The sequence below is a fragment of the Drosophila teissieri genome, chromosome 3R, assembly GCF_016746235.2.
Source record: "Drosophila teissieri strain GT53w chromosome 3R, Prin_Dtei_1.1, whole genome shotgun sequence".
Classification (NCBI taxonomy): Eukaryota; Metazoa; Arthropoda; class Insecta; order Diptera; family Drosophilidae; genus Drosophila; species Drosophila teissieri.
In genome coordinates, this window is record NC_053032.1 from 23003330 (window position 1) to 23029507 (window position 26178).

Here is a 26178-nt window from a genome sequence, read left to right on the forward strand (position 1 = left end):
ATTAACGATTGTTTTTATTTCACGTAAAATATGACCATCAGTTATTGCTTTAAAATAAAGATTTGATATTTTAAATAATTCAATTGATGACACATTAGATTTTAATTTTCTTTTTATTGAAATGCAATACAAAATGAATATATTATTGAACCCCTGATCATATCGCATTAAAATACCGAAATGTGCTCGATAGATGTATCGATTGCAAGCCGACGTTTTGTCCAGCTCTAGCAGTCGGCCCATCGCCATAACGAGAACAACTTTTGGGCCCGTAGAGACAAATGTGACATTTGTTTCTTTGATGCGTTGCCATCGAAATTCTCTGTCCTCTTCGGCCTGATGCAAGTAATAAATTCAAGTAAAAGCAAATTGTCCTTGTAATCGAAAGCGAGTACTTCGTGAATTGTGGCCATTGCGTACCGAACCGCGAGAGAGCAGACGAGCGAAGGAGCGACTGTCAGCGAATTGGAATATTGGAAGCGAAGAAGAGGAGAGGGATCTCGAGCACCCATTAGCCCCCATCCACATTCACGTCCAACGGGCCCCCAAAGTATTCGCAAGTGGTAACAGGGCCGCGTTTGCGTTTCGCCGGTGAGTCCCCAAATAAGAATGCAATCCACACACATCCGTTCCGATATTCATAAGTTATTCATAAGACTAAGTCTAAGTGCGTGTGTTCCAGTTGGTTTCCCCATTTCCTCATGTGAGCGCGGGACATGCATAAACAAAAAAATCAATATCTTCGCCTGCTATATGCAGTTTTTGTGATTTTTTTTTTGTTGTTTTGGAGCTTTGGGTTTCTACTGTTCTGTATTTGGATTTTACCTTGACCTCTTCAAATGCGCAAAACTGCATTTGGCAGGCGTGTTTCTATAACACCCCAAAAGTTTTTAAGTAAAAAAAAACCAATTTGCTTTAAAAACTTGGCAAAAATATCGTGATGTCATTTTCGAACTTTTTTGTTTCACCTTTTTTGGAGTTCTGTCGCACGGAAATCGACAATATTATCATATTCGGTCAGGCAATGGGGCTCCAAATGCTTATATGCATATGTCGACTTTTGGTTTCTATTCCGAGTTTTTCCAGGGGTGGTTCCTACCCCTTCTCATAGATAACGTCTGGCCTAACAGTTATTTTTGCACCCTCAATAGGTATGTTCCTTATATGGTGGCATATTGAAAATGGAAACAAGTGATGTGAAACATTTCATACTCTTTGGTAGCAATGAAAAATGGATCTTGGATTTTCAAGCTGAAAAAGAAGGACGCATTCACATAAACACTTCTACTCAGCAAAAAAATCACTTGCTTGCAGAATTACTTGAATAATCTCAACCGTCAGCAATAAATTTGCCAATTCGACAGATACTTTTTAAGGAATTTGTATTTGAATACAAATGCAAAGAGGTTTCACTTAATATGTGTTATTTATGAGCTCAAAGCATTGCACTAATATCATTGTAGATTTCAACTTTCTACGAAAGTGGAATCAAGATACGAATTAACCATTACGCTGAAATCACAAATCATTTTCAATATCAAACATTTAATGTTTGGTTCCAGATTGTATTCAGCAAAGATAGTAATCTATTAGGACTTACTATGCTTACTTATATTCATTTAACGAATGTAAATGTGGCTCGTCATCTACTAAATTACGCCAAATTTGGCTGAAAGTAACCTTTTGCTGCTTTAACAAGCAGCAAATATCAAGACCTTTTTTTTGAAGTTAGATGTGCTAGGACTATACCCCCGCATAGTATGTTTAATTCAAGCAAAGTCAACATACACCCCCCTCTGTAAATACGTAATGCTTCAATTAAATCCAATGCTTTTCATAACCGCGATACGGAGCTGTCATTGTATTCCAATAAGTTCCACTAGCTATGATAAGTGTTGTATTGCTGGCTCATAATTTAAGCATATGTAGTCATAGAACTATATTGCTACAATGTTATTACGCTATTTAGTTGTCTATATTTTGAAACAATCGAAAGGTATAGTCGTCTTGAAAGGCCTGGATTGTTTGATTTCTATAAATGCAATCGCATATTCCTAAATTTTAACGACGATTTGAAATCGAAATGGTTGCTTTAGTCTAAGAAGTACTAAGTTTCGTAGATCAATAGAAATTCTGCTTATTAGTGTAAGACTATTTTTTTGTTATTACTGCTTAAATTCTATATAAAAAACATTTTTTCCTTCAATTTTATAGCATCACAATATCTGAAATCAAAAGAAAAATCAAATTTGTATCAAACCGAAAGAAAAATCCATTTTCTCCGAGCCACATGAAAATTAATTGATGTTTAAGGGTATTACAACCACAAAATGAATACCAAAAACATTGAAAACAAACCCATGGATGGGTCAAAATTTCTTGATATGTTGTCAACAATATCATTGGAGGAAATATTACAATTTGAGTTTCGTCTCAATCCAACAAGCAAATGGGAAACATTGATAACGCCATCACCCCCGCTTCGGAAATACAATTGTAATATTTGCCATGTTGTCCAATTCGGCGACAAGAATTTGTTTGGCCATCTAAGTGGCAAAAAACATAACGCTGCAATGACAGCTGAACAGCAATTGCAATTCAGAATCAAGCCCATTGGAGCTTCACAAAAACCAGGTTCAGCACCCGTAAAAAAGGGTCCCAACACCACTGCAAATAATAACAAAAACAGCACCTCTCCTGTTGTAAAAAATTTGCCTACTCCAAACAAAAATGCACCAAACAAAAATAATACTAATACAAACACCACCGTTGTTAAGCAGGCAGCTGGAAATGAAGTGGCAAAAGCACAGCCGATTCAAAAGAAAACTCCAGCCATTGGCGTTAGCACGCAAAACATTGCGGCAAATAATCAAACTACTGCAAAGAATATTCAGGGCAATAATCCAAACATTCAAAAGAATATTCAGGGCACTAATTCAAACATTCAAAAGAATGTTCCAGTAAACAATGCACCCAATCTAAAGAATACATCTCAAAATAATGCACCTATTAAAAAAAATACAGGGAATAATACACCCGTACAAAAGAATATCACTGTTATTGGTGCAACCGCACAGAAAAGACCCAACCCGAACCCGGGAAATATTCAAGCGAAGAAGGCAAATATGAATGCGGCCAACGCCACTAACACTGCTAATAAAAAGGCTCCACAGCCTGCAGCGGCTACAGCGAACGCATCCCAGAATTCTAGGGGTCCTGCTCCAAAAACCATTGTAGGCAATACTACTTCCCAGCAGCCAGCGAATGTTCAGACCCAAAAACAATCACAAGCGCAAACAAAACCACCTGTTCGAAATCCCGCACAGACGCAAGCAACGCCACAGGCGACCAAAGCTGTGCAGAATGCTAAATCGAATAACAAGACAAATAATCCAGATATAGTCAAAAATCCGCTTGCCACGAAAATATCTTGTGTTCCGCTGGCCAAGCTTATCAACTCTACACCAGAGCCCGAGAACGATGTCATAATTATTGACGAACCGCCAAAAGAGGCTGCTAAGCCGCCAGAAACACCGAAAAACCCCATACCAGTTCAAACAACAACCCCGAACTCCACTATTGCGGTCAAGAAGCCAACCAATATTACTGCTCCCCCCAAGCGCCCAACCACTATCAATAAGGTAGTAAAGCCTACCTACGTTGCTCCCAAGGATTACCCAGCAGCCAAGCCTGGTGGCACATTTGAGTCCATGAGCCAGAATCATGTTATGGGTCTCGTTGGAGTGGAGTACGTTTTGAAAATAGTTAGAAACTTGGCTGATAAGAATGCCAGATACCAATGTTGCCTATGCGAGATCACTGCCGATGAGCAATCGATGCACAACCATTTGCTGGGCTATAACCACCGTTTAAAGTATTTTGACAAGCATTTCCCAACGGCAATGCGTCTCTACCGTCAGTATGTGTCCCAAGTACCGGAGAGCGAGGTGTGCAAAATAATGATGCCCATTTTCGATAAGCTTGCGCATGCCATTGAAACGCATCATGGTCGAAAATCCGCCCATCTGTGCTATGACCATGTATATTCCAAAGATCGCCAGAGTTTGTTCTCCCAGGTGTATAATAGAAAGCACTCGTCGGAAAAGATTGGGCCCTCGTTCACCCACGTCGTTGATGCCAAAGAGGTGGATGAGTTGATCAAGAAGGTTAGGAACAACGTTCAGCCCTTGATGAACGTTGAAAATCCGAATCCTTACTACGTCCCTCCATACGTACCGCATTATGTGGGCTATCAGAACGTGCCCGAAAAGAATACAGAACCGCCCATTGACGACGAAACGCACAAGCGAATGGTCGACAACTTTCTCAGGGACACCACCAGACATAGTTCGGGCGATGCCCAGAAGTCGCGCAATCCAAAGCGAAACCGCTCCAGATCCATCTCGCCCGATCAAAGGAAGAGAGTCGTCCACAAAAGGCACTGGAATGTGGAGCGCAGATCAGTGTCGCCTTTGCGCGATGGTGATCTGTGGCAGGCGTACCGCCACATGGTGGACCTTAAGGTGCGTGAGCTAAATGTGTCCTTCGACACATACAAATCTGATCCCGAACAGCATCCAAACTATCAGGCTGAGTGGCAAATGTTTTGGAAGCGCCGCAAGGATGAACTTATACAGGCTGGCATTAATCATCGCACGTACAACTTTCAAAACGAGTGGATTCACTTCTTTAATGCTCGCATCGAAGAATTGTACAATCAAGATATTGAAAACATTAAAATAAAATGCCGCGAACGGCTGTGTTTGCCAATGACCAATAACGAATTGGCCGACGAAAAGTATCACGTTCATTTGGGCAAAACAGATGAGCCCGATTTGCGCAAACCGGAGCCTAGAAATGAACCGCAGAAAATGTCGGTTAATGTGGAGCCTCCGGTTGTGGAGCCACCGAATGTGATCCATGTCCTACGTCTTTTAACCGCTCTGGAGAATTACCTGGGAAGTTTGGGTCCTTTTGTTACCGACATGCTAGTGAAAGCCCTGCAAACGCAAAAGATTTATCCGGAAAAGGTCCACGCTTCAATTTTAACAGCCGAAAACTGTGCTATTTTGGAGACCGTTAAAGAAAAGTTTACGGGTCTCTTGATCTCCCAAATTTATGATCCCGCTAAAGAAAGGGCGTTGAAAAGAGCTATCAATGACACCGAACTGTTGCTTCAAAGTGCCAGTAAAATTAACAATTCCAAAGATAACGTTCAGCGCGTTGAGAAACCAGAGATGGCCAACAAATCACAGCATAGCCCTGATAAGCCATTAGATAAAACTGAGCTTGCGGCCAAACTGGCTTCTTCATTGGTGTCCCAAGGAAAAACATCAATTAACCGAGAGGAACTTCAGAAGATACTTCAAGTTTATACGATGATTGAGCAAAAGAAACGCCAGGAGTTGCCCACCTCTGGCAGTTCCTTGAATACAGTTCCCAGCACTTCCACTAACTTGATTCCAAATTCCAATAACAATGGTAACCTGTTGACACAACATACATCTAGAAATTTAGACATTGCGAGCAATGCAAAGCAACCTAACAATCCGACCAGTATGTATACTGGTCAAAACTACTCCGGAAATGTGGCTCGCTTTAACAACCAACAAAGCACTAACTTAGCTAACACCTTTAACTCGAACGCGTATCCGACTGATCGTGGATTTGGCGGATCCGGCGTATCCGGCGGATATAATAGTCAATTCGGCTCTGCACTACCGGCAATCAACCCGAGCAGCGTTTTGCGAAACGATCTGACTACGTCGTCACTCTTCAACTTCAACACCAACTTGAATCCATCTTATAACAACCTTAACCGGAGGAATCCTAATTTTTAGTTGATAGTACGTAATGCGGATAGATTGATAACGAATACTTACATTAAACACACAATGATGTAATCACAACATTTTCAAATTAGCTACATTCATTGAAAATTTGTACAACATTTGAAGAATGTAACTTAAATGTAAATAAATCGATTTTATAATGGTAATCAGTTGTTGTTAATTATTCTAGAACAGGAAGAAGTTAGTTAAGTTACTAAACTAGTTATCAGGTTGATGTGATTCTTTTTTAAATATAATATCGATAACTTTTTATAATTAGTTTTTATTGCACACGTTTCTGTATAGTGTGTATATACATTACTTTCATAAAATAAATTGTATATTCGGCAATTATAAAAATTAAATAATATGGAATTTTAAACAATTAAAAACACTTGTATACTACAAAACTTCAATAGAATATTCTGATTACCTCGAAACCAGATTACACATTTTCCTAAGTCACGTCCAGTTTAATGGAAAGGATGATAAATTAGAACTGTGTGTCTGGTGGAGAGGTCTTCTTTGTTATAATAGAATAGTAAGCACAAACGTACAGCGCATGGATCATCTGTGGATCATACAATATATTTCGCACATCAGGATGAATGCCATACCAGCACGTTTCACCCAATAGGTTAATGGATATAGAACCTAAAAATATGCTGAACGGATGACGATGAACACTTCGATTGATAAACTTCCGTAATTAGGAAGCTATACACTTCCAAAACTAAGACCATGATAGCTTTTTATCTCGTCGCTGGAAAATTATCGCCCAAAAACAAATGGAAATCGCTGGAAATCCGTAATTTTGTTCACGCCGAATAGCTATCAGTAGTTATAATTAGATCAATCTTCTTTAAATAGGCCATACAAACCATCTGGTACTCTACGTTGTTAAAAAAGGTACGAAATAATTCTAAAGTAATTACAACACCTTTTAAAAATTCTAATGAATATACCTCTAGCGAACTTGACATACAAATTTGTTTAATTTGTAATGTAATTAACGTAAAAAACCTCTGGAAACAATGCAAATTTTTATTTGAGGTTGTCGGTTGATGATTAGATATGGCATTTTCTATTTCCTGTGCCATACAAAATCGAGTATATGACTGGCAAATGATAATTTAAATTGTTTTCAGTTTTTTTTTGTACTTTTGAAGAGGGTTTTGCTTAAGTTTTTGTTTAATCTTGATAAACATAAATCGAAAAAGCCAAGCGAAATATAGCTTTTGATGATAGTGCGATTATCTTATTGCAATTATTTTATGATATTTGTGGTGATATATAAATTTTATACGAGGTGTCTGTCCGCCTTAGTATTTCCAAGGATATTTTTTCATATATTTAATTGTTATTCAATTTAAATAAATTGTTAATTTAAAACCAGCTTAGTCATCTCCTAAAATACGAGTATATCAAATTCTCTTAAAACATTCATCGGTATATTAACTTATAATTTTACATTCTACTATTTCAGAAGTCGTTATGCCTTCTTCATTGTGTGAAGCTCTCACAAATTCTTCGTAAGTTATCAACAGCTTTAAATAATCATTTAGTAATATATTTTGGATTTTTATTGCAGAATCAGCTTTGATTACCAAAAAGAAGATGATTGGATTACGAGTGGAAAGCTTGGTTCGCGAGAAGCAGTTTTGGTGTTTAGAACGAATATTCTCAATCCGAAAATCCGGAAAACATTGTCTGAAAAGTCCTCTGCACAAGTGTTAACGGACACGAAGGATAATGAGGAAGAGGCCGTTGAATGCCAAGAAAAACTGGAGCAAAAAGAATCCACTTCTTCAGAACCGAGTAGTAAGGATTCTCTTAGCGGTTCAACGCAACAAAAGATATTCTTATTGAAAAAACCGCAACAATGTGATAAATCGGATAAATTAACTTTTTCTAGCCCTTTTAAGAAGATACTTAACCGATATTCCTCGAGTGATACGTCCATTTCAAGTGAAGGTGAAGAGCCTGCAAGTAGTAGTGAAAACAAATCGCGTGTACTTAAAACCAGTCAGAATAACATTAATATTAAACTAGCTGCCGACTTATCGAAGGAGAGTGGATACGAATCCACAGCACCTGCCAAATCAATTTCAAATACTGTAGTAAGCGAAGAAGATCCGGAGGTGACAAGCGAAGATGATGATGAAAGTGGGACTAACATGCCTGCCTCTAAACTAAAAATTACCTACAAATTCCATCAAACGGAAACCAAGTTGCTTAGAAAGCTCTTTAATGTCCATGGCCTTACAGAAGTTCAGGGTGAAAATAATAACTTTAATTTACTCTGGACGGGTGTTCATATGAAATTAGATATTGTTAGAAATTTGGCGCCGTATCAGCGGGTTAATCATTTCCCAAGGTGAGTCATTTTTGTGCTTAAGTATTTAACTGGATTGAATAAATTTATTTTATATGCTCAGATCCTACGAAATGACCCGTAAGGATAGACTATATAAAAACATCGAACGCATGCAACATCTACGGGGTATGAAGCATTTTGACATTGTGCCACAAACATTCGTTCTGCCGATCGAATCCCGGGATTTGGTAGTAGCCCATAACAAGCATCGCGGACCATGGATAGTTAAGCCAGCGGCCTCCAGTCGAGGAAGGGGAATATTTATTGTTAATTCGGTAACTATAAAGACGTCATTTTACAATTTTAATGTAACGAATATATGCGTTTGCTTTTAGCCCGATCAAATACCTCAAGATGAACAGGCGGTGGTGTCGAAATATATAGTGGATCCGCTGTGCATTGATGGTCACAAATGTGATTTGAGGGTATACGTCCTAGTGACGTCCTTCGATCCCCTAATTATTTATTTATATGAAGAGGGCATTGTGAGGTTGGCCACAGTCAAGTACGACAGACATGCCGATAACCTGTGGAACCCGTGCATGCACCTCTGCAATTACAGCATTAACAAATACCATTCTGATTACATAAGGAGCTCCGATGCTCAGGATGAGGATGTAGGCCATAAGTGGACGTTGTCTGCTCTCTTAAGGCACCTGAAACTCCAGAGTTGTGATACACGTCAGCTAATGCTGAATATTGAAGATTTAATTATAAAAGCAGTGCTAGCCTGTGCTCAATCCATTATTTCGGCCTGCAGAATGTTCGTTCCCAACGGAAATAACTGCTTTGAGCTGTATGGATTTGATATATTAATAGACAACGCACTAAAGCCATGGCTACTGGAAATCAACCTGTCGCCGTCAATGGGTGTGGATAGTCCTTTGGACACCAAGGTGAAGTCATGCCTGATGGCAGACCTATTGACGTGTGTGGGCATTCCAGCCTATAGTCCAGAAATGAGATCTCATTATGACCAGAAATGGTCACGTTTCCGCAGCTCAAGCTGCCAAAGGCAAGCCACTTTTCCCTGTGCCTCGCAAAAGACAAAAAAGTCAAAGAAAAAAGGACCTGCCATTAATCTTAATCTAACCGGCGAAGAGCAGCGCATATTGCGCAATGCACGCCTACAGTATTCTCGTCGTGGAGGATTCGTACGCATCTTTCCTACGGATGACTCAATGCAGCGGTATGGTAATTTCCTTGATTCCGCTAATGGCATTCCAATTTCCACACCGAATGTGCAAAGTCAGACATTCCAAACGCCGATTATTCAGCACAACTACAACCAGATGCTTCACCAAAACTTATACTCCAAGGATGGCCGGCAAAAGCAGGAGGACAATTCTGAAGCTGACCGGATTTGGCAATACGAAAGGGCCTTAGAAACCGATTCGGAAATTCCATTTGTCAAGAAGCCAACAGTTGAGAAGTGCGAAGTGGAGGGGAGACGGTTACGGAAGGTGATGCTAAAGAAAATATCCAATGGATCAGAGCTGACGCCATTTCAAGCGCGACAAACGTTCAGCATTTACTTGGAATCGGTTCTACGGCGGCTTACCGAAGATCCCAAAGACAATCACGAGAAAATAATACTTAAGTTTCTGAACAAGTTCGGCGGGTCTATTAAGCCGCCCGTCATGTTCCGAAATATGCAAAACATCAAGGTGGCCAGCAAAGCCCGATCGGCGATGGTGGCGAAACTTCTGGGTGACTTCCTGGAGAACTACAAACGAGATACAGAGGCCTACGTGGACTCGTTCGATCACTTCGGAATGATACCATCCAGTGCCTACAATCAGTTCTTAATGCACGCCCAAGAGTCCGATTTGGAGGCAGTGCTGACACTTCACACCAACGTAACCGGAATCATGCCCTTCCTGTACAACCGATGTGGACTGTCAGTGCCACCCACTCCCCCCATTCCGTCTGGATTGCACGGCTTTTTGCGAGCCCTCCCCTCCATGGTGTCCTCCACTGGCATTAACAGGGAACTCAGCAAATACGATGGTTACTTCAAGAGCTTCGACAAGGAGAAGATATTTCTATGAGGCCCGAAATCGATGCGAGTTATAAATCTAAATAGCTAATTTGTCAAGCTTTTGTCCAGTCATCCTATGTAGTAAGTCTAATTATTTTTGTATTCAAATTTTCGCATTAAGGCAGAGGCTTACACAAATAAATATTTATCGATAAACAACGATTACGTAAATGTAATTTTTGAAACGCTTTATTAAAAATGAAATAGCTTTTATATATTTAAAAAAAGGTCAAATTTTTCTGCCTACACAACTCATAGCTTTAAAAATATAATATACATTCTACGCCAAAGATATATGAAATCGATACTTCGAAAATAAAATGTGAAATGCACAAAACTAAGCAACTGAGTTTTTGTTTAAATAATTTAATTTTTGTGTGATGGTTTTTTCAAATGGACTATTCAGTTTTTCTATGTTGAGTACCACAACTTGACAACAGGTGGCGATGGAAAGAGTGTTGAGAATGGAATGTGGCGCATAAAACTTATTTGGAGCACTTTGTTTGGGCATCGCTTAGTAACAAACACTAACATAATAGTCGGGGTACTTCCTCCCCCACCGAAAAGTGCTCCAAAATGCCAAATGGACATATGTACAAATATGGAAAAGCTTTCGCAGGAACCCCAGATGCTTCGAAAGCTCCTGCTGGAGCTTTTCCGAGCACAACCGAGAGTTGCCAGTGGTCATTTCCTTTTTTGGCAGAAAAGTGATTATATTCTTAAGTAAATTTAATCGGATAAATATAGTTATATTCCCTTGATTCTTGAACTACACATGTAGGTGCGCCAATTGTTGATCGAGTGCATAGCTCATCCCTGTATATAGGTCTCTGGAGGCAAATGTGCGGTGAGCAAGCAATTGATATTGATTAGTAACCCCGTCAATAAATGACTATATCTTTCGAACCCTTTGGGTGCGCAGTGCTTATCACAAGTCACCGAACACCCGCAGTACAAATTGATGTAAATGCGTGAAAACTTATGCCCAGCAGCGAATCAGCCGAAAGTAATAACTTTTTCAGAGTCAAAACCAAACAATGACAGCTGATTCCAGTGCACGTAATGTTTTTCGAAAGAACGGCGTTGCCGGCTTGGGCAACAACGGTCATGGCCGGAATCTTATTACGACCGCCAATCCATCCGGAGGGAGTAGCGCCTCGCTGCTCCAGAAGCAGTTGTCCTTCAAGACGCCCGTTGGCTCCAAGCAGATGGGCAAATCCGATGAGATCGAAATGATCGACAGCGCGAACATCGAAAACTTCAATACGCGATATAATAAGGTGGGGCAACAGTGCGTATGCTTGATATTCACGACGTTTAATTCTATTTTGAATGCGATTTACAGAACAGCATCATAGGATGGATATGCTGTGCCCCGTGCATTTGGCTGCGCACCTCGGCGGCAGTGCACAAAATGGCCATCACATCCGCCACCTTGTTGGTGACCACATTGCTGGTGGCATCGCCCATATTATTTTTGATAAGCACGGCACCCTCGCCTCTGCCCAGAGATTGCTACATGGACGGAGATCGGTGCTCGCCCGCCGTTTCAACACCGCCCGAGTGCTCCGATCCCATCTGCGAGGCGGTGGCCTCCAGCATTCAGGCCAGGCTCAATTGGAACAAGGATCCGTGCACGGAGTTCAAGAAGTTTAGCTGTTGGCGCAACACGCCCAATAAAAATATAACCAACCTCATCGAAATGGGCAACTCCCAGAAGAGCGTCGATGCACAAATGCTTTGTAAGATACACCATTCTCTCCATGAACTACAGATATGAAATATGCATTATCTTGCAGATCTGTTCCAGAACAAGATTATGAACGGCAGCTTTGGTATATTGCACAATTTGTTCGAGAGCTGCTTGCAGCAGACAACCAACTCAACTGTTATGCACAGGATATTCGATTCCCTAGGCGGATATCTACCTGTTGGTTCGGTGGGACCATCGAGTATAGCACCCTTAATAGCCAAGATCTATGATCTCGGTCCCAGTCCGTTGGTAGACTTATATTATGACCTCAGCTACGGAAGACGACCGCACATTCTACTTATTATTAGTGGACCCAGCACTTCCTCGACTATTCTTGAGGTAGGTCGGTGGTCTTCTATATGGAAGTGGCAATAATATGAAAATTCATTTAGCGAAAAATACGTTGGATGAGTCCGAAAGCCCCGCCAAGTCGTATTCGACAAGGGCTACCAAAACTGTTAGCCGATCTAATCGAGAATTTCCTACCCCACTTCGTGTCGTATGCTCAAAGGGTCTCTGAGAAGGATACCATTTTTGAATTTATAAAGGACCTAAACAAGGTTAGTTTTAATACCAAAGAGATAATAGAATTGAAGCATTCGAACTTGTCTTACAGCTCCAAGTTGAGCACTCTCGCCGAGGATTCTGGGACAGCACTGTTTTATATAATGTATCCAGTCTACAAGACTTGTACCCAGTTGTAAGCACACCTATCTTAATGCTAATGAAATATATTCTATTAAATATATATATTTTCAGTTAAATTGGACATTGCTTATACCACAGAACTGGAGCGGACCCATCGTTGTTAGGAATAGTGATTATCTGAAAGCCTTAGAATACTTTCTCACCAAGTACCCCACTAGAGTTGCACATAATTCGCTGTTATTGCTAAGTGCTTTACAAATATTGCCACGGGACCATCCAAGCCCTGAAGTTTGCACCCGATCTACCATGTGGGCCATGCCCGAATTGTCCTCAGCCCTTTATATTGCTCAACACTCATCTGAAGACCTAAAGGACACCACAAAACGAGTAATTACTATCCGTGCTCAAGCTGAAACATTGATTAATCTTTTATACATTTTTCCTACAGGCTGAGATAATTTTTAAGTCCTTAAAAGCGCACTTGAAGAGAGCACCTTCTCTGAAAGGAGCTGCCCTAGTGAAGCTATCGGCATTGAAGATCCAATCACAGACCTGGGAGGGATTCTCAAACACAACGGACCTACTGAAGAGTCTTCAACCTCTGGATATTACGTCCGAGTGCTGGTTTCAAAACATTCTGGAGATATACAAGAAAAACAAACTGGAGCCACAAGATATAAGTTTGAACGGAGGCTCCCATGATGCGTAAGTGATTTACTACAAATTTAGATTAGTTAGTTTCTAATCATACTTAACTTTCGTTGCAGTTGGGCATACCCCATTGTGTCGACCATATTTTACGATACGCTGAGCCATTCAATCGGTCGGTATACATTCTAGTTTCAATAACTTCAAGTAAACTAAAATATGTTTGTAAATATTTGCAGTTGTCCCATTATCTGTCATACTCATACCGTACTTCAATGCTGTATTGCCTCCATATTTGCACTATGCTTCTGTTGGTGTTTCCATTGCCAAAGAGATTTTGCGATCCATCACAAAGTCGTTCGACGAGAAGGCGATGCGCTGTGTGCCACATTCTGTGAATATATTCTCGAACTATAGCCGAATGGACATACTGATACACTCGGGAGGAATGCAGATATCATACCACTCAATGCTCTCCCTAACTGGTCCCATCAAGGGAATGGCCAGACTGCCTGGCCTGAATCTAACGCCCACACAAATCTTCTTTTTAGTGTCCGCCCAGGAACTTTGTGCTGAATCGAACTACTTGGGCATCGATACCAACGCTCCCGAATTCGATAATATGTGAGTTACAAAACATGAAAATGAGCAGTAATTGAATATTGTTTACCCTGTTTCCAGATTGGGTTGGCTCGTTGCCCAGGGCGGGAGTGCGACTGAAGTTTTCAAATGTCCATCGGGATCTATGATCAATGTACAGAAGACCTGCAATGTGCTTTAAATATGATTTCACCGTCAACTTAGACTATCTACTTTGTCTACGATCCGAATTGAGTTTAGAATTAGTAGCTTTAGAGACTTACCTACTAGTATTGTTTTCTATTTTAAATGTAAAATGTATATTTTCAATAAATATACTGTTAATAAATTGTTGGTTTATATTTAAATACAAGTTTATTTTGAAAACGTGATCAAGTTAGTCGCTAACTTATTTTCAAAATAATAAAAAAACCTACAAATATTGATAAAATGAAAAGGCGAATTGCTGCTGCTCTACTACATGGATTTTTAATTAATCTACTGATTCCTGTAGCTAAAAGTGAAATGCCCGATAGTATGAACGCCATTCTCATAAAATGCCCCGAAAACAATTCAAACAAATCTTGCGAGACGCAATTGATTGTCAATATTCACATGAACCCAAGCTTCGATTTGGAAAACACGGAAAAGTTTTGGGTGGTCGATAAGGTCTTTGATCCCTCGAAAGGAAGCACTTTCAAAATAATATCTCCCTATCTGATTGTGGTTAGCAGGGGTGAACCTGTTGTAATGTACCCTCTTCGGTTTCTAAAAGTCAGTACATTTTATTGCCAGTAATTTAAAGTAATAACAAGTGTTGCACTTTTACCTTAGTCAATAGATAATGAGAAAATAAACATGAAGCCCACAGAAGAAGTCAATAATAGTGGTTCCCCATCCTGTCCGACTAATGAAGGTCAACTTGAAACGAATATAAAAAGGCAGGAGTTGGATAATACAACCAGATGTGAGTGATTAATTTGCACTATTTGTGATATTTTTGTTATATAATGTTTTATTTTAGTGAAAAGAAACCACTTTCCACTCTATGCCGCAGGAAAATCAATTATTTCAAACATTTTCGGTACAAAGAGGCAGAAGAAAAACATAAAATCTCGTCGCAGGGATAAAAGAATCAGTGATCAACAGCAAAAGGACCTTTCAAGCTTAGGACTTGTTCAAGTTTTGGATACTGCTGTAACAAAAAGTAGTTGTATGCTTTCAGATTCCTAATTATGCGCTTTAAAGTGTTATTTTTGCAGATTACCTAGATTCTCCTTACGATTTTTTACACGCATTAAAAGATACGCAGAGTAAAGAACTAGATAAGCCTAACTTACTAAAATGGCACGATCACTATATTCCTAAATCGAAGTCTGAAGACTTTTCAAGAAAGAGTCAAAGGAAAAACAATCAAAAAGAAAGTTTAAAGAGTTTGAACATCGCAGAGGATAATGATAAACTATTTTCCTATGAGGTACTTTAAAGTAGCAATAAGTTAAAAATTGCTTAAAAAATTTTTCTATTTCAGAACTCAAAAAACCGCAAGCAACAAAATAATGAAGGCAAGCTTAAAATGTATACAAATTACGAAAAATCTGAGGAAGAATCAGTGCCCGATTATCTTTTGTAAGTATTTCCTATTGCAAACGCAAGAATTTTATAAATATTTTATACTTAGATATGATCGAATAGCACAGGAATCTAGAAGGAAACAGATAAAAGAAGATTTTGATAAAATCTATGTACCACCACGGAAAAGTATGTTTAAATCGAATGAATTTTCCAACAGAGATGATCACGAAAGACATAAGTACAAGTCATCTCCCAAAAATCTAAATGATGCACAAGATTTCCCATATGAAAGTGTAGATAATCATTTTCCCAGTCGGAAAAGTGTTCCATATGAAATTGAAAATGAAAAATATAATTTAAGAACATCTGGTGATCGGAAAACAAATACTCATGAATTTCCAATTGAGAGGGACAATAATTATTTAAAATCGCCTTCTATTGCTAAAGATTATGATTTTCAACAGGGAAATAAAAAGCACAATAAAAACTATAAGCCATTTTTTGATGACAACTATATACCGCAGGAAAGAAAATATAAAAAGAAAAACTTTAAAGAATCTAATAGACAATATGATAAACTCGATTTGCCATTGGAAGCTGAAAAGGATCCCTATTATTTCAGGACTCCAGTCGAAGGTTCATCGAGTGTTATGGATTTTCCTAGTGAGATAGAAAATAAGATAGATAATTATATGGATTCAAACGGATTTCCACAGGAAAAGCCTTATGATAATAGCCTTTCCTTTGGAAATGATTTCGAAAGTGGCAATGAAAACTTGAATTTGAACGCACCCAAAAGAAATTTGTACCAGAATTTTAACTTTGATACAAAATTAGAGTATCCAAGTTTGCCTGAAAACAATGTTAATGACTTTTCATGGAGCCATAGAAACCTTGGAGACGAAAATCTGGATTCTATTGTAAACCGTCATATGAAACAAAAACTTCCAGGTGAGCTTAAATTCTATTACACTCAAGGAGAATCCGAAAATTTTAAAATTTCAGACAACTTTGAGGTCAGAAATAGTTTGAATGCCGCAAATGATTTGCATTTGGATTACTTTAAGCCGGCTGATAGCCAGAAATATTTGGACTTTGGTTCCAAGCAGAAGATAAATCCATATCTACCTTACCCGAATACCAATTCCTACAAGTCGTTGCCCTTTCCACGTTCAAGAAACCTGAAAAGGATGAAACGAGGTGGGCTTCAAGATCGTCATATGGAAAATGGTGAAGATTCGCGTTTGGATCCAAAATATGATACCGATCTCGAATCGTTGAAAGCGCTGAACTTGAAGCACTTGGATGATAATGGGGAGATTCCATGTGATACGTGTGGGGGCAAGAATAAAAAGAAGGGTGAAAAGCCCCGAACAGTATATAGTAGTGCCTTGGCAGAACCAAAAAGTTTAGAAAGTAAAATTGAGAATGGGAACCCCAAAATTGATGATGCCGTTCCTTGCGATACGTGTGGTGGTAAAAACAAGAAGCCAGGAGGGAAACCATTGCCTGGTGGATTACCCTCTGAAATCAAACGCTTAAATTCTGCAAGTGAAGAGCGACGGTTACCCGACTATATGATACCGTGCGAAAGTTGCAAGACAAGCAGTAGGTATACAGAAGGCAGCCTGGACTCCGCATCCTGCGGCTGTGTTACCAACCCAAAAGTGTGCAGTTGCGAATCCTCTAAGTTGTCAAGAGCTTTAAACGAAAGGTAATAGTTTAGAAGTAATACTTACTCGTTGATCATTAATAATTTTGTTCTTTAGTTTAGAGGAATGGAGCTATACGGTCTTTAATATGAAAAATCCAGTTCCATTTTTAACCACCAAGCTACGTGTTTTTAGAAGGCGTCACAACACGTGGTGGCTGGTGGTTCCGATAGTGACGTAAGTTAAACTTATAGTTTTATTAACTTATTAACTTAATACAATTATTGATCTATGAACTAGTCTTGATAGTGTATCAGGCATATTTGCAAATGCTGACTTTTCGGCCGTGTTTACTTCCCACATCGATATGCTTCGCCTGGAAAAGTCAACAGGCTTTTCTAATCGAAATCTAGCTGTTCCTAATGAAAATGAGAATACATTTGCTAGAAAACGACATGCGATTACCTTAAAAGATCTACAGAAAAACATTGGAAATAGTGTTCTGCTCGATGAATCGAATAAGGACGTATCGATTCGGGAAATAAAAAACTCTTGCAACTTAAAGATTCAAAATGAAGAAAGTATTAAGGGCTTGGCAAGTAGAAGCATCAAAGGATTGGGATATTTTCCAGTTTCTATGAATGCGCTGGATAACTGCCCACATAAGGATGAAACCCTATGCCTAAATATTCGGGAAGAAAAAGTACCAGGTGGTAATCCTAATAACACTAGAAAATATATGATTTGAACTGGTTTAAAGTAACAATTTATTTATGTAGAATTTAGTATAAAAGTGAAGATACCTTTTCGGGAAAATGCCCTTGTGATGCGCAATCAGCATATGGTGAAAATATCAAGAATCGTAACCGATGCAACCACAAAAGATGCACTTCAAATTTCGATCGATGTTATAAACAAGGGATTTGAGGCACAGGAATTTACAATATTTGTTTGCAATTGCGACATTTTAAAAAGTGGATCTGCATCGAACAATGAAAGAAGATTATTACAACCGGATATTGGGCAAACCGTCACTTTTTTGGTGCCCTTGATAGTGGGCTCGAAGAAAAACAAGAAATACAGCTGTGATGGTAGGTTTGAAATATAGTTTTAGCTTTCGTTAAGTGTTATCTTAACTTTCAAGTGATGGTTAAGGCCAGTACAGACTACGATGAGAGTGATATGAATCTGCGGAAACCCGTTGACCCAAAAGTAGGAGTTGTGGCCAAAAGAACTATGGAAATTAAATGCCACTCGAGGTGCTTTTGTGTTTGGCGTTGTCGATGTCACTGCATTGGAAAGCTGGAAACTTTCATAAACTACAATGCCTGTGTAAGAATGGATCCCAAGTCCGAAAAGGAGGCTGGACTCATCTACAACTGTCCACCTGGCAACGAGCCGAATGATGTGTGCATCAAGGATGTTTGTAGCGATCGAAATGAGGAGATCACTTGCAATCTCACCTGTAAAGTCATAGCCATTACATTGCTCATTTTGTTCTTGCTGTTTTTGTTGGGTAAACATATTATAAGGCCCAATCTTAACTCAATCTAAAATATATCCTTGCTTTTACAGGACTTTTAAAAGCCATCTTTGGCATCTGCATTACTTGCATAGGTCGTTGTGGCTTCGATACAGTGCAGCCTGGCAGGAAATACGAATGCACTTCCTGCATAAGGATCTTCTTGGTCAACTGTTTCTTCTTCATCATATATCCCTTTGCCTGTTGGTGTAAGTGCTTCCGACCGAAGGCGAAGGACCTCATAGAAGCTAGTTCCGATTGGGATTGCATTTCTCAAAACAGTGAAACACCCGAATGCTCCTGTGATGTAAGTGAACTAGACTATAACATTTACATTTTGTATATATAAGAAGATTTGTTTAGAAAAGGGAGTCCAGTTCAAGTTGCCGACTTCATGGTGGCCAGGATCTACAAAATAATCTAATGCTAGCCTTTGCTCCACTGCACGAGAATGGTCTCTTCAAGGACGAGAAGTCCGACGACGAGGAGAGCCATCTGTTTATCCTAGAAGTGTTGGAGGAGAGCAAAAGTTCCCTGACCAAAATGGTAATTAACAAATGTTTCTTTATAGAAAATGACGTGTCCTTCCTTGCAGATGAGTCAGGTCTTGGATCCTGTTCAGAATGTTGAGCAAGCCACTGAAAGTAATGCCGATGATATGGCGGCCGAAGAGTTTGTGGAATGCCTGAGGAACTCGCAGGTGGCTTATAGGACATTGAGTTCGCCAGTGGGCGGAGTAGTCGACATCCCGGACAACTATCAGTATTGCGTGAAAGGATTCTTTGTGCAAACTATAAACTCGAACTTTGAATTCATGAGCTATCATCCATTGTCTCAGTTTGTGGGAATCACAGCGGAGGTACTTATTACTAATATTATTTAATTTTAGTAGCATACTAAACATATTTCTTTAGAACGAAGTCAGGGCGCTGTCACATCCTCGATATATCCACTCTAATGAATTCTCCAGAGTTTACGCTGATAAAATGGAGGTTCTTAAGGCAGCAGATCTCTCAGTGGTTCCTCCAAGGAATGTTCCTTGCATCAACATCGACCACGGAAACCATTTGGAGAGTTCCTTTGTTAAACTCGCAGCGCAACAGGAACAAATTAAAGCAAATCAGACCTAAGGATTATAATCGTAGCTTATTTTATTAAATTTTCAATAATTTACATACGCAAGTTATATGCTAATTCAGTGGAACGTTGTATGCTGAGTATTCATTGTATGGAGTGGTAGTCTCTATTTGACTATCCAGAATTTCAGAAACGCCGTACCTAATGTCTATTAAGCCACTGCCGTCTGAAACCTCACTTGAAGTATCATTTTTGGTCTGGGATTCAGGTGAAGTATTTGTTTTTTTAAGGTCATCGTAGTACTTAATAAAGTAAACTTCCGTCTGATTCGGAATTGAGCTAACTACGTCTACTTGATGGTTTGAAATTGGCGGGTTTATGGCTATCTCCGAACTGGTTTTCACTAAAGCCTCCCCTTGGAGGTCATCCTTCAAAGTCTCGCCAGGATCTCTGAATTCGTACACCGATGTATTCTCAGATGCCTGACCCTGGTGCTCATCCGGGGAATCGTAAAGGAATCCATTATTATCCACCGCTGAGTATAAAGGGTTGACTGGCACAACTTCCCGATTGATGCTATGCTGCAGATTGTTTCCAATGATATGTGATGGCCGAGGGTCGATTGACGAGTAGACTTGACCTTCTGAATTGGCATTGTGGGCGTTGAAATTTGATTCCACATAACTTATGGTCGGTTTTGGTGTCGTATTGGGCACAATGTAATGGTAATGTATGTGCTGAACTGGACGTGGGTTTTGTATTTGCAATTGAAAATCGGCTGAGTATGTGGACTGTGTGTTTATTTGTGATCCGTACTTTGTATGCGTGGCTGATGGGTTTCCATTGATCTGCGGGTCTGAAGCAGCATTTTTTTGGGGTAAATCAAGGGGACAGGGGTTTTCTTGATCAGCAGACGATGTGCGAGTTATATCACCTATATAACTTGGCGGTGTCAGGATGTTTTGATTCATTTCTTTCTGACTTGAGCGGTTGACGATTCTCCCAATTGATTGAGCTTGAATAAGGGAGTTTTTTGTAGCTTCATCTGTTGAGTTAAATGTATTATCTTTATGTATGGCAGCACACTCTCCATGGAAACTTCCATATAAAAGTATATTATACGCCACAAGCACTCTTATCCCAAGCATTTTCTTATAAAGTGCACAAATGTATTCACAAGAGACTATCAACAACTGTCTTTAATCCGCTTTGCATACGGACTTTATATGGATTCCCGATTACATAAACACACTCTGAATTGCTTGGATTATGTCAACGAATCCCAACTATGTATGGGCCTTATCCAAAACGAGCTTTATTTGCTTATTTTTGGTGAAAGTCAAATCGAATGCAATTAATAGAGGCTTGACTTGCGTGGGTTGTCGAATTAATACGTTCATAAAACCACCCAATTGTATAAAAGTTTCTCCGGAAGAGTATAAATATAAACGAATTTGTTGCGGTTATATAATATAAACTAAGCAAACAGCAGAGAAAGCGGAATATTTTTTTATAACTTGAATAGTTGGAAACTTTTTAAACATCCCATAGCTGGCCAATAGAAAATAACTAGATGCATTACTTAGCTCTTTATAAAGATTTTATTACTATAAAATGTATTACAACAAATATGTAAAATGACAATAAAATGAGGAAAAAATACACTATTACACACATATATATGCTTGCGAATGTAGTTAAGCCTAGAACTCAGCCCCATATTGTTGGCAGGGCATTATAGTGTTACTTAATATAAATGCAAAATCACTGTAAAAATTTCAAACTTAAGGTACTACTAAAAATATTATTTATTACTTGTTTATTAATCATATTTAGATTCGATTGATATATAAGACATATATGTATGCTTTCTTGTGGTTTTATATTTTGTATATTTTCATGACCTATGAATGAGCTATGCAGAGACACTTTAATATCGGCTTCCTAGCAAATGGGTTTAACAGGTGGTTTCTAAAAGTGGATCAGGCTTATAAGTACTCGTAAAGGGGTTTACATTATTAACAGTTGTGGAATCTTTGGGGACTCGTTTAAGGGATATAAAGTCTTCAAGGTGGCTGGTACTCTGCACTGCGGCATCCCTACTCACATAAAATTTATCCGTCTTGTGAGGAGCAACCAGGTGAGCCTCAGCCACACCATCAGATGTGGGAATTTTACTAACGTTACGATCGCTGAGGGACAGAGAGATGTTCTTCTCCAAAGGCGGTTCACGGATCTGCTCGGACAGTCGGCGGATATTCAGGGGGAGTTCCTCCTTGGATTGAGTGGGAATCGATAGGGAGCTATGTCTAGAATGCAATTTCTCTACTTGAAGCAATGATCTTGCTTGATCGTTTGGACAAAGCAAATTACTATGGTTTTGTTGTACAGATTTTCTAACATGGTTCGGCAATGGACTGGTTATCTCCTTTACCTTGTCCGGTAAAAAACTAGCTGACTTGCTTTGAATGTTGGCTCTCAGATCATTAGAAGGCTGGTCGAGTGACCAAATTTTATGCGGCGTATTGCGATATTGTGGAGAGAATGGAGCAAAAAGCAATCCTGGTTCATTTAAAAATACTTGATCGTCGTCCTGCTCCGTTTTAGAATGCTTCAACTGCGGCTTTGCACACTTTGATTTCTCAGTTCTGGTCGAAATTAATTTGTTGTTTATGGAAGAAAGGGATTTCTCGCGGTAGATATTTTTCTTGGGAAGCCGTGAGACTTCCACAGCAGCGTCTGTTTGTCTCTTGACCCACGGATCAATATTGTGATGCATGTTGTTTGAATACTTTTCCATTTTGGGGGACAAGCTGTTCTTAATGTGCGAATTCTTTATCCATGGATCCGAAGGATACACCAAACAGCCCGTACTCCTATTGTTTGTATCATAAAGAAAGTTAGCTTTGTCTAGCTCCAAGTTGTTGGGGGAAGTTTGCTCCGATTTGCTAATTTTATGGGTAAGCTGTCGATAAAATTGATTGTCTGAATTACTGGAGAGATGCCGTGTCTTTTGGGAATCTAATCGAGAAGACTTCGTGATCTCACTGTCGTCCGAAATTATGATGGCTTGTTGAAAACCACTCTTGTGTAACGTCAGTCTCGGGGACAGCGATTTTGTATCCTTTCCAATTACACTTTTCAATTGCAAGCACCCCTCGTTTGAATTATCTAATGTGTTTTTTTCCGATGCTGATGATAGTTTTGGGTCTTTGAATTTACTAATGGTAGACTTGTTACCAGTATCTGAACTCAGCTTAATTTTGATTTCTTCAGTTGTTTCCGATTCTGAACCATTCGATTTGTGGCCTTTCTCGCAGTTGCATATTAGAGTTGATGAAATGGATAAGACGTTTTGACAGTCCTTTAGAGATCTGTTAGATGCCACTCTTTTTATACTTTCAGCGTCGAGTTGTTGGGACACTTTGTTATTTAGATATCGACCGGAAAGTTGGGTATGCTGGCTATTTAGATGTATATTAGCATTCAGTGGTGAATGTGGAGAGAGTACTGGAAGTGTTGGAGCAATATTTGGTTGTTTTAATCGAGAAACGAAAAAGCCGTTCGACTTTGTATCAGTTAATGGTGGGGGGTCTTCTTTCCTATTTTGTTTGCTATGTCTGTTTCCGCACGATTTGCTTGATAATTCCCTGCTTGGGAACTGTGGTGAGAAGGGTTGGGCTTTTGAATACGAGCCCGACTGTTTTTGCTAAAGAAACTTCTGCTCGAGAGCTTTAGTAGAACTCTGGCTGGAATTTGAGGCACCTGTAAGAAGAGCGAACACACACATTAAATGTTATCACGTAGCTGATTAGAAATGAGAGAGAAAGTTATAAATTAAAAATAGCAAAAATATATTCACTGTTTTTCCTAAAAGCGCTGAAGCCAAACAATAAAGTTGTTGCAAGTAGAAAACGGGTTACTTTCAAAGTATCAAAAATTACTTTATTCAAACTTTTTGTCCTTACATTTTAAAACCATATTACTGAAGCATATTGCTTATAGATCGTTTTAGAACTTAATGCGGTTACGTGTTTAATTTGCCTACCAATATGGTTAAGTATAAGATGATATAAGATGACCTATGCTTATTCAATTAATACGGGGACCAGGATCACAATGCTGTAAGAATGGGGATCGATCTTGGTGCAAGTCTCCTGACAACTATTTAATTATAATCTTTGTTAAAATGCAATTCTCGAATGTATTGATGCAGCTGGTTAAATAATTACATTGCAATACTTATAGTTAATTACAAACCATCGTTTTCAATCCGTTTGACATTTGTTTCCACATTCTTTTTACTTGTTTCGCTTCCTGCTGCAGGGGCAGGGTTTGGGTGTTTTGAACTTAGGGACGTACTACCGGCGGCAGGGTTTGAATTAGATATTACACCCGATGTAGTGTCGCTAACGCCTCCGTCCACATTATTCTTTAATTGTCATTTGACGAGTTCCACCGAAAGAAACTTGCGCAGTCGCTCGTAATAATGCGGATGCAGTTCCACATCATTATGCCCAGCACCCTGAAATCAAAGTTATTCATGAGTTTGTAAATTGGGCGAAGTTTCAAGTCATATCATTAAATAAATAAATAAAAATCGATACGATGAGATCACATTGCGGTTATGTTATGTTTTGCATTGCAACGACGAGATCCCATGGCTAATTTTAATGTTTATGAAAGCTTTAAGCTCGATACGAGACACAATCGATATCAGGTAAAATGCTAGACTATTATAAATGAATAAAAGCAATAATTATTCCGGTTACAATGCTAATTAACAAGTGCATAACCTGCTCTAGGCAGGTAATCAATCAAGAGTAATTACCTCCACCCAAAACGGCTCGACAGTCTTAGGACACCGCTCGTAGATTCCGATGCCATGGGAAAAGTCAATGACCTCATCATCGGTGCCGTGGATAACCAGAACCGGAGCCTTCACCTTAGCCACCTTATCAATGCTGCGTGGAAATCCGATAACATCAGAATTGGTTACGATCGCAAATCAGCGAATTATCGCAAATTATCTTACCTGGGGAAGGCGTCAAAGAACCAGGTTCTCTTTGTGTTCCTAAAGACGACCCTTAGGCCGGACATCAGCGGCGAATGGAGTATCACAGCGCCGACCTCGTGACGCGAGGCCAGGTCCACAGTGGGCACAGTGCCAATGCTCTGCCCATACAAGATGATTGTCTCCGGGCTGATGTTGAATCTGGTTTAAGTGTACATGAAGGGTTAGCAAATCGGAATCAATGGGGTAAATTAGATGTGCTCACCTGGTTCTCATCGCCTGCCAGGCTGCCTCTATGTCCGCATACAGATTCTTCTCGGAGGGCTTGCCGCCACTCATTCCGTAGCCGGAGTAGTCGTACCCAAAGATGTTGCAATTGATCTGGGAGCCCAGTGTTAGGTAGAAACTGCTCATCTGGCCCAAATCCACTGCATTCCCGTGGGAGAAGAGCAGCGTGTACTTGGCATTCTTGCTGCACCTGACATAAATGCAGGTGATCAGGTTGCCACGCGAGGTGCGCGTAAAGAAGGCTTCCACTTTTGATTTCTCACGTTCGGAGTACTGCCATTCGGCGCGGTCGAACAACTGCAGGTTATACCGGATATTGGTATCGTCCGCCGGGGTCAATTTGTACGTGGGCTCCGGCGGCTGGAAGGCCAACTTGGCCGCAATGGGACCCGGACACGGGGGGCAGCAAAACATGCAACAGAGCTCGCTGATACTGAACATGCTCGCTCCGTGCCTCGAATGCCTCTACGGAATGCTAACGATTTCGATTTTGATTTCGATTTCTCTCCTCCAATGCACGATTACCATCAACAAAGGACTAACGGAGTTTTGGGTTCAGACTTCGGGTTCGGGCCAATTCGCGTCTATATCATCTATCCGTGGACGTGCAAGTGGTCAATGGGCTAGGCGAGGCGGGTGACGAGACAAACATAACATTTTGGGCTCAGTTCGCACACAGAATTCAACATAATCGAACGGTTAATGGCTAAATTGTCTTACTGAAATTTGGTACACTCACATTTACAAAATGGCAATGTAGATAGGCAAACAACCACAAAGAAGTAAGGTGGCTAAAACGCCCTAAAAAACAACGGCGCTTTCGGTATTTACAGTGTGACCGCCTGCTCAGCGAGTGCAAAAGACCAGCGAATCGAATCTTTGTTTTTATCAGGGACCGAACTGGAAACGGAACGAGGAAAATATTTATTCATAAATATATGAAAGTCTTAAGGTATAGTTAAACAAAAATATTTCAAATAATAATTAATTTATCGTATGCGTTTACTTTATTAGAGCGATGATTTGAGCCTTGAGATGATGTCATAAAATGTGTCTGCAAATCAAAATAGTTTTTTAAAATTTGAATTATACTAATTTTGGCATGCTTGAACTTTGATCTAGTAATTATTGATCATTCAACCGGGACAAACCGATTGCCTATCGACTTTCGAT

The 26178-nt window shown here is 39.7% G+C and overlaps 7 protein-coding genes across 11 annotated transcripts; 4 read left to right on the forward strand and 3 right to left on the reverse strand.

Annotated features, from left to right (window-relative positions):
• The first annotated feature begins 454 nt into the window (after positions 1–454).
• Positions 455–10408, forward strand: LOC122619639 (tubulin polyglutamylase TTLL5). The gene is made up of 5 exons (XM_043796687.1): positions 455–591; positions 7318–7363; positions 7423–8208; positions 8270–8483; positions 8544–10408. Exons 2-5 carry the CDS (start codon positions 7326–7328, stop codon positions 10257–10259), a joined length of 2754 nt encoding a protein of 917 aa, XP_043652622.1. The 5' UTR covers positions 455–591; positions 7318–7325; the 3' UTR covers positions 10260–10408.
• Positions 456–5935, forward strand: LOC122619637. The gene is made up of 2 exons (XM_043796686.1): positions 456–591; positions 2215–5935. Exon 2 carries the CDS (start codon positions 2331–2333, stop codon positions 5838–5840), a length of 3510 nt encoding a protein of 1169 aa, XP_043652621.1. The 5' UTR covers positions 456–591; positions 2215–2330; the 3' UTR covers positions 5841–5935.
• A 503-nt stretch (positions 10409–10911) lies between the features above and the next one.
• Positions 10912–14152, forward strand: LOC122620793. 4 transcript variants are annotated; one of them, XM_043798417.1, is made up of 12 exons: positions 10912–10956; positions 11031–11096; positions 11172–11529; positions 11595–11991; positions 12049–12341; positions 12395–12562; positions 12619–12702; positions 12762–13037; positions 13099–13355; positions 13418–13473; positions 13538–13922; positions 13980–14152. In XM_043798417.1, the coding sequence occupies exons 3-12, from the start codon at positions 11287–11289 to the stop codon at positions 14077–14079; spliced, it is 2259 nt and encodes a 752-aa protein (XP_043654352.1). In that variant the 5' UTR covers positions 10912–10956; positions 11031–11096; positions 11172–11286; the 3' UTR covers positions 14080–14152. The 4 variants fall into 4 exon arrangements, with proteins under 4 accessions (XP_043654352.1, XP_043654351.1, XP_043654353.1 ...); XM_043798418.1 differs by lacking the exon at positions 10912–10956 and adding an exon at positions 10960–10972; XM_043798416.1 differs by having other exon boundaries at positions 10947–11096.
• Positions 14153–14310: 158 nt separating this feature from the next.
• On the forward strand, positions 14311–19756 carry LOC122620379. 2 transcript variants are annotated; one of them, XM_043797808.1, is made up of 15 exons: positions 14316–14651; positions 14712–14844; positions 14902–15084; positions 15140–15354; positions 15409–15506; positions 15559–16403; positions 16458–17166; positions 17222–17341; positions 17405–17814; positions 17884–18195; positions 18249–18620; positions 18680–18933; positions 18990–19172; positions 19222–19485; positions 19541–19756. In XM_043797808.1, exons 1-15 carry the CDS (start codon positions 14328–14330, stop codon positions 19754–19756), a joined length of 4638 nt encoding a protein of 1545 aa, XP_043653743.1. In that variant the 5' UTR covers positions 14316–14327. The 2 variants fall into 2 exon arrangements, with proteins under 2 accessions (XP_043653745.1, XP_043653743.1); XM_043797810.1 differs by lacking the exons at positions 18249–18620; positions 18680–18933; positions 18990–19172; positions 19222–19485; positions 19541–19756 and having other exon boundaries at positions 14311–14651; positions 17891–17974.
• A 60-nt stretch (positions 19757–19816) lies between these two features.
• Positions 19817–20851, reverse strand: LOC122620381. Its single transcript, XM_043797811.1, has one exon. It carries the CDS (start codon positions 20849–20851, stop codon positions 19817–19819), a length of 1035 nt encoding a protein of 344 aa, XP_043653746.1.
• A 434-nt stretch (positions 20852–21285) lies between these two features.
• Positions 21286–23987, reverse strand: LOC122618925. The gene is made up of 2 exons (XM_043795518.1): positions 23964–23987; positions 21286–23412 (listed from the first exon to the last, which is right to left on the reverse strand). The coding sequence occupies exons 1-2, from the start codon at positions 23985–23987 to the stop codon at positions 21661–21663; spliced, it is 1776 nt and encodes a 591-aa protein (XP_043651453.1). The 3' UTR covers positions 21286–21660.
• On the reverse strand, positions 23260–25861 carry LOC122619088 (alpha/beta hydrolase domain-containing protein 17B). The gene is made up of 6 exons (XM_043795798.1): positions 25745–25861; positions 24983–25628; positions 24739–24918; positions 24535–24667; positions 23964–24228; positions 23260–23468 (listed from the first exon to the last, which is right to left on the reverse strand). Exons 2-5 carry the CDS (start codon positions 25444–25446, stop codon positions 24145–24147), a joined length of 861 nt encoding a protein of 286 aa, XP_043651733.1. The 5' UTR covers positions 25447–25628; positions 25745–25861; the 3' UTR covers positions 23260–23468; positions 23964–24144.
• Positions 25862–26178: the final 317 nt, after the last annotated feature.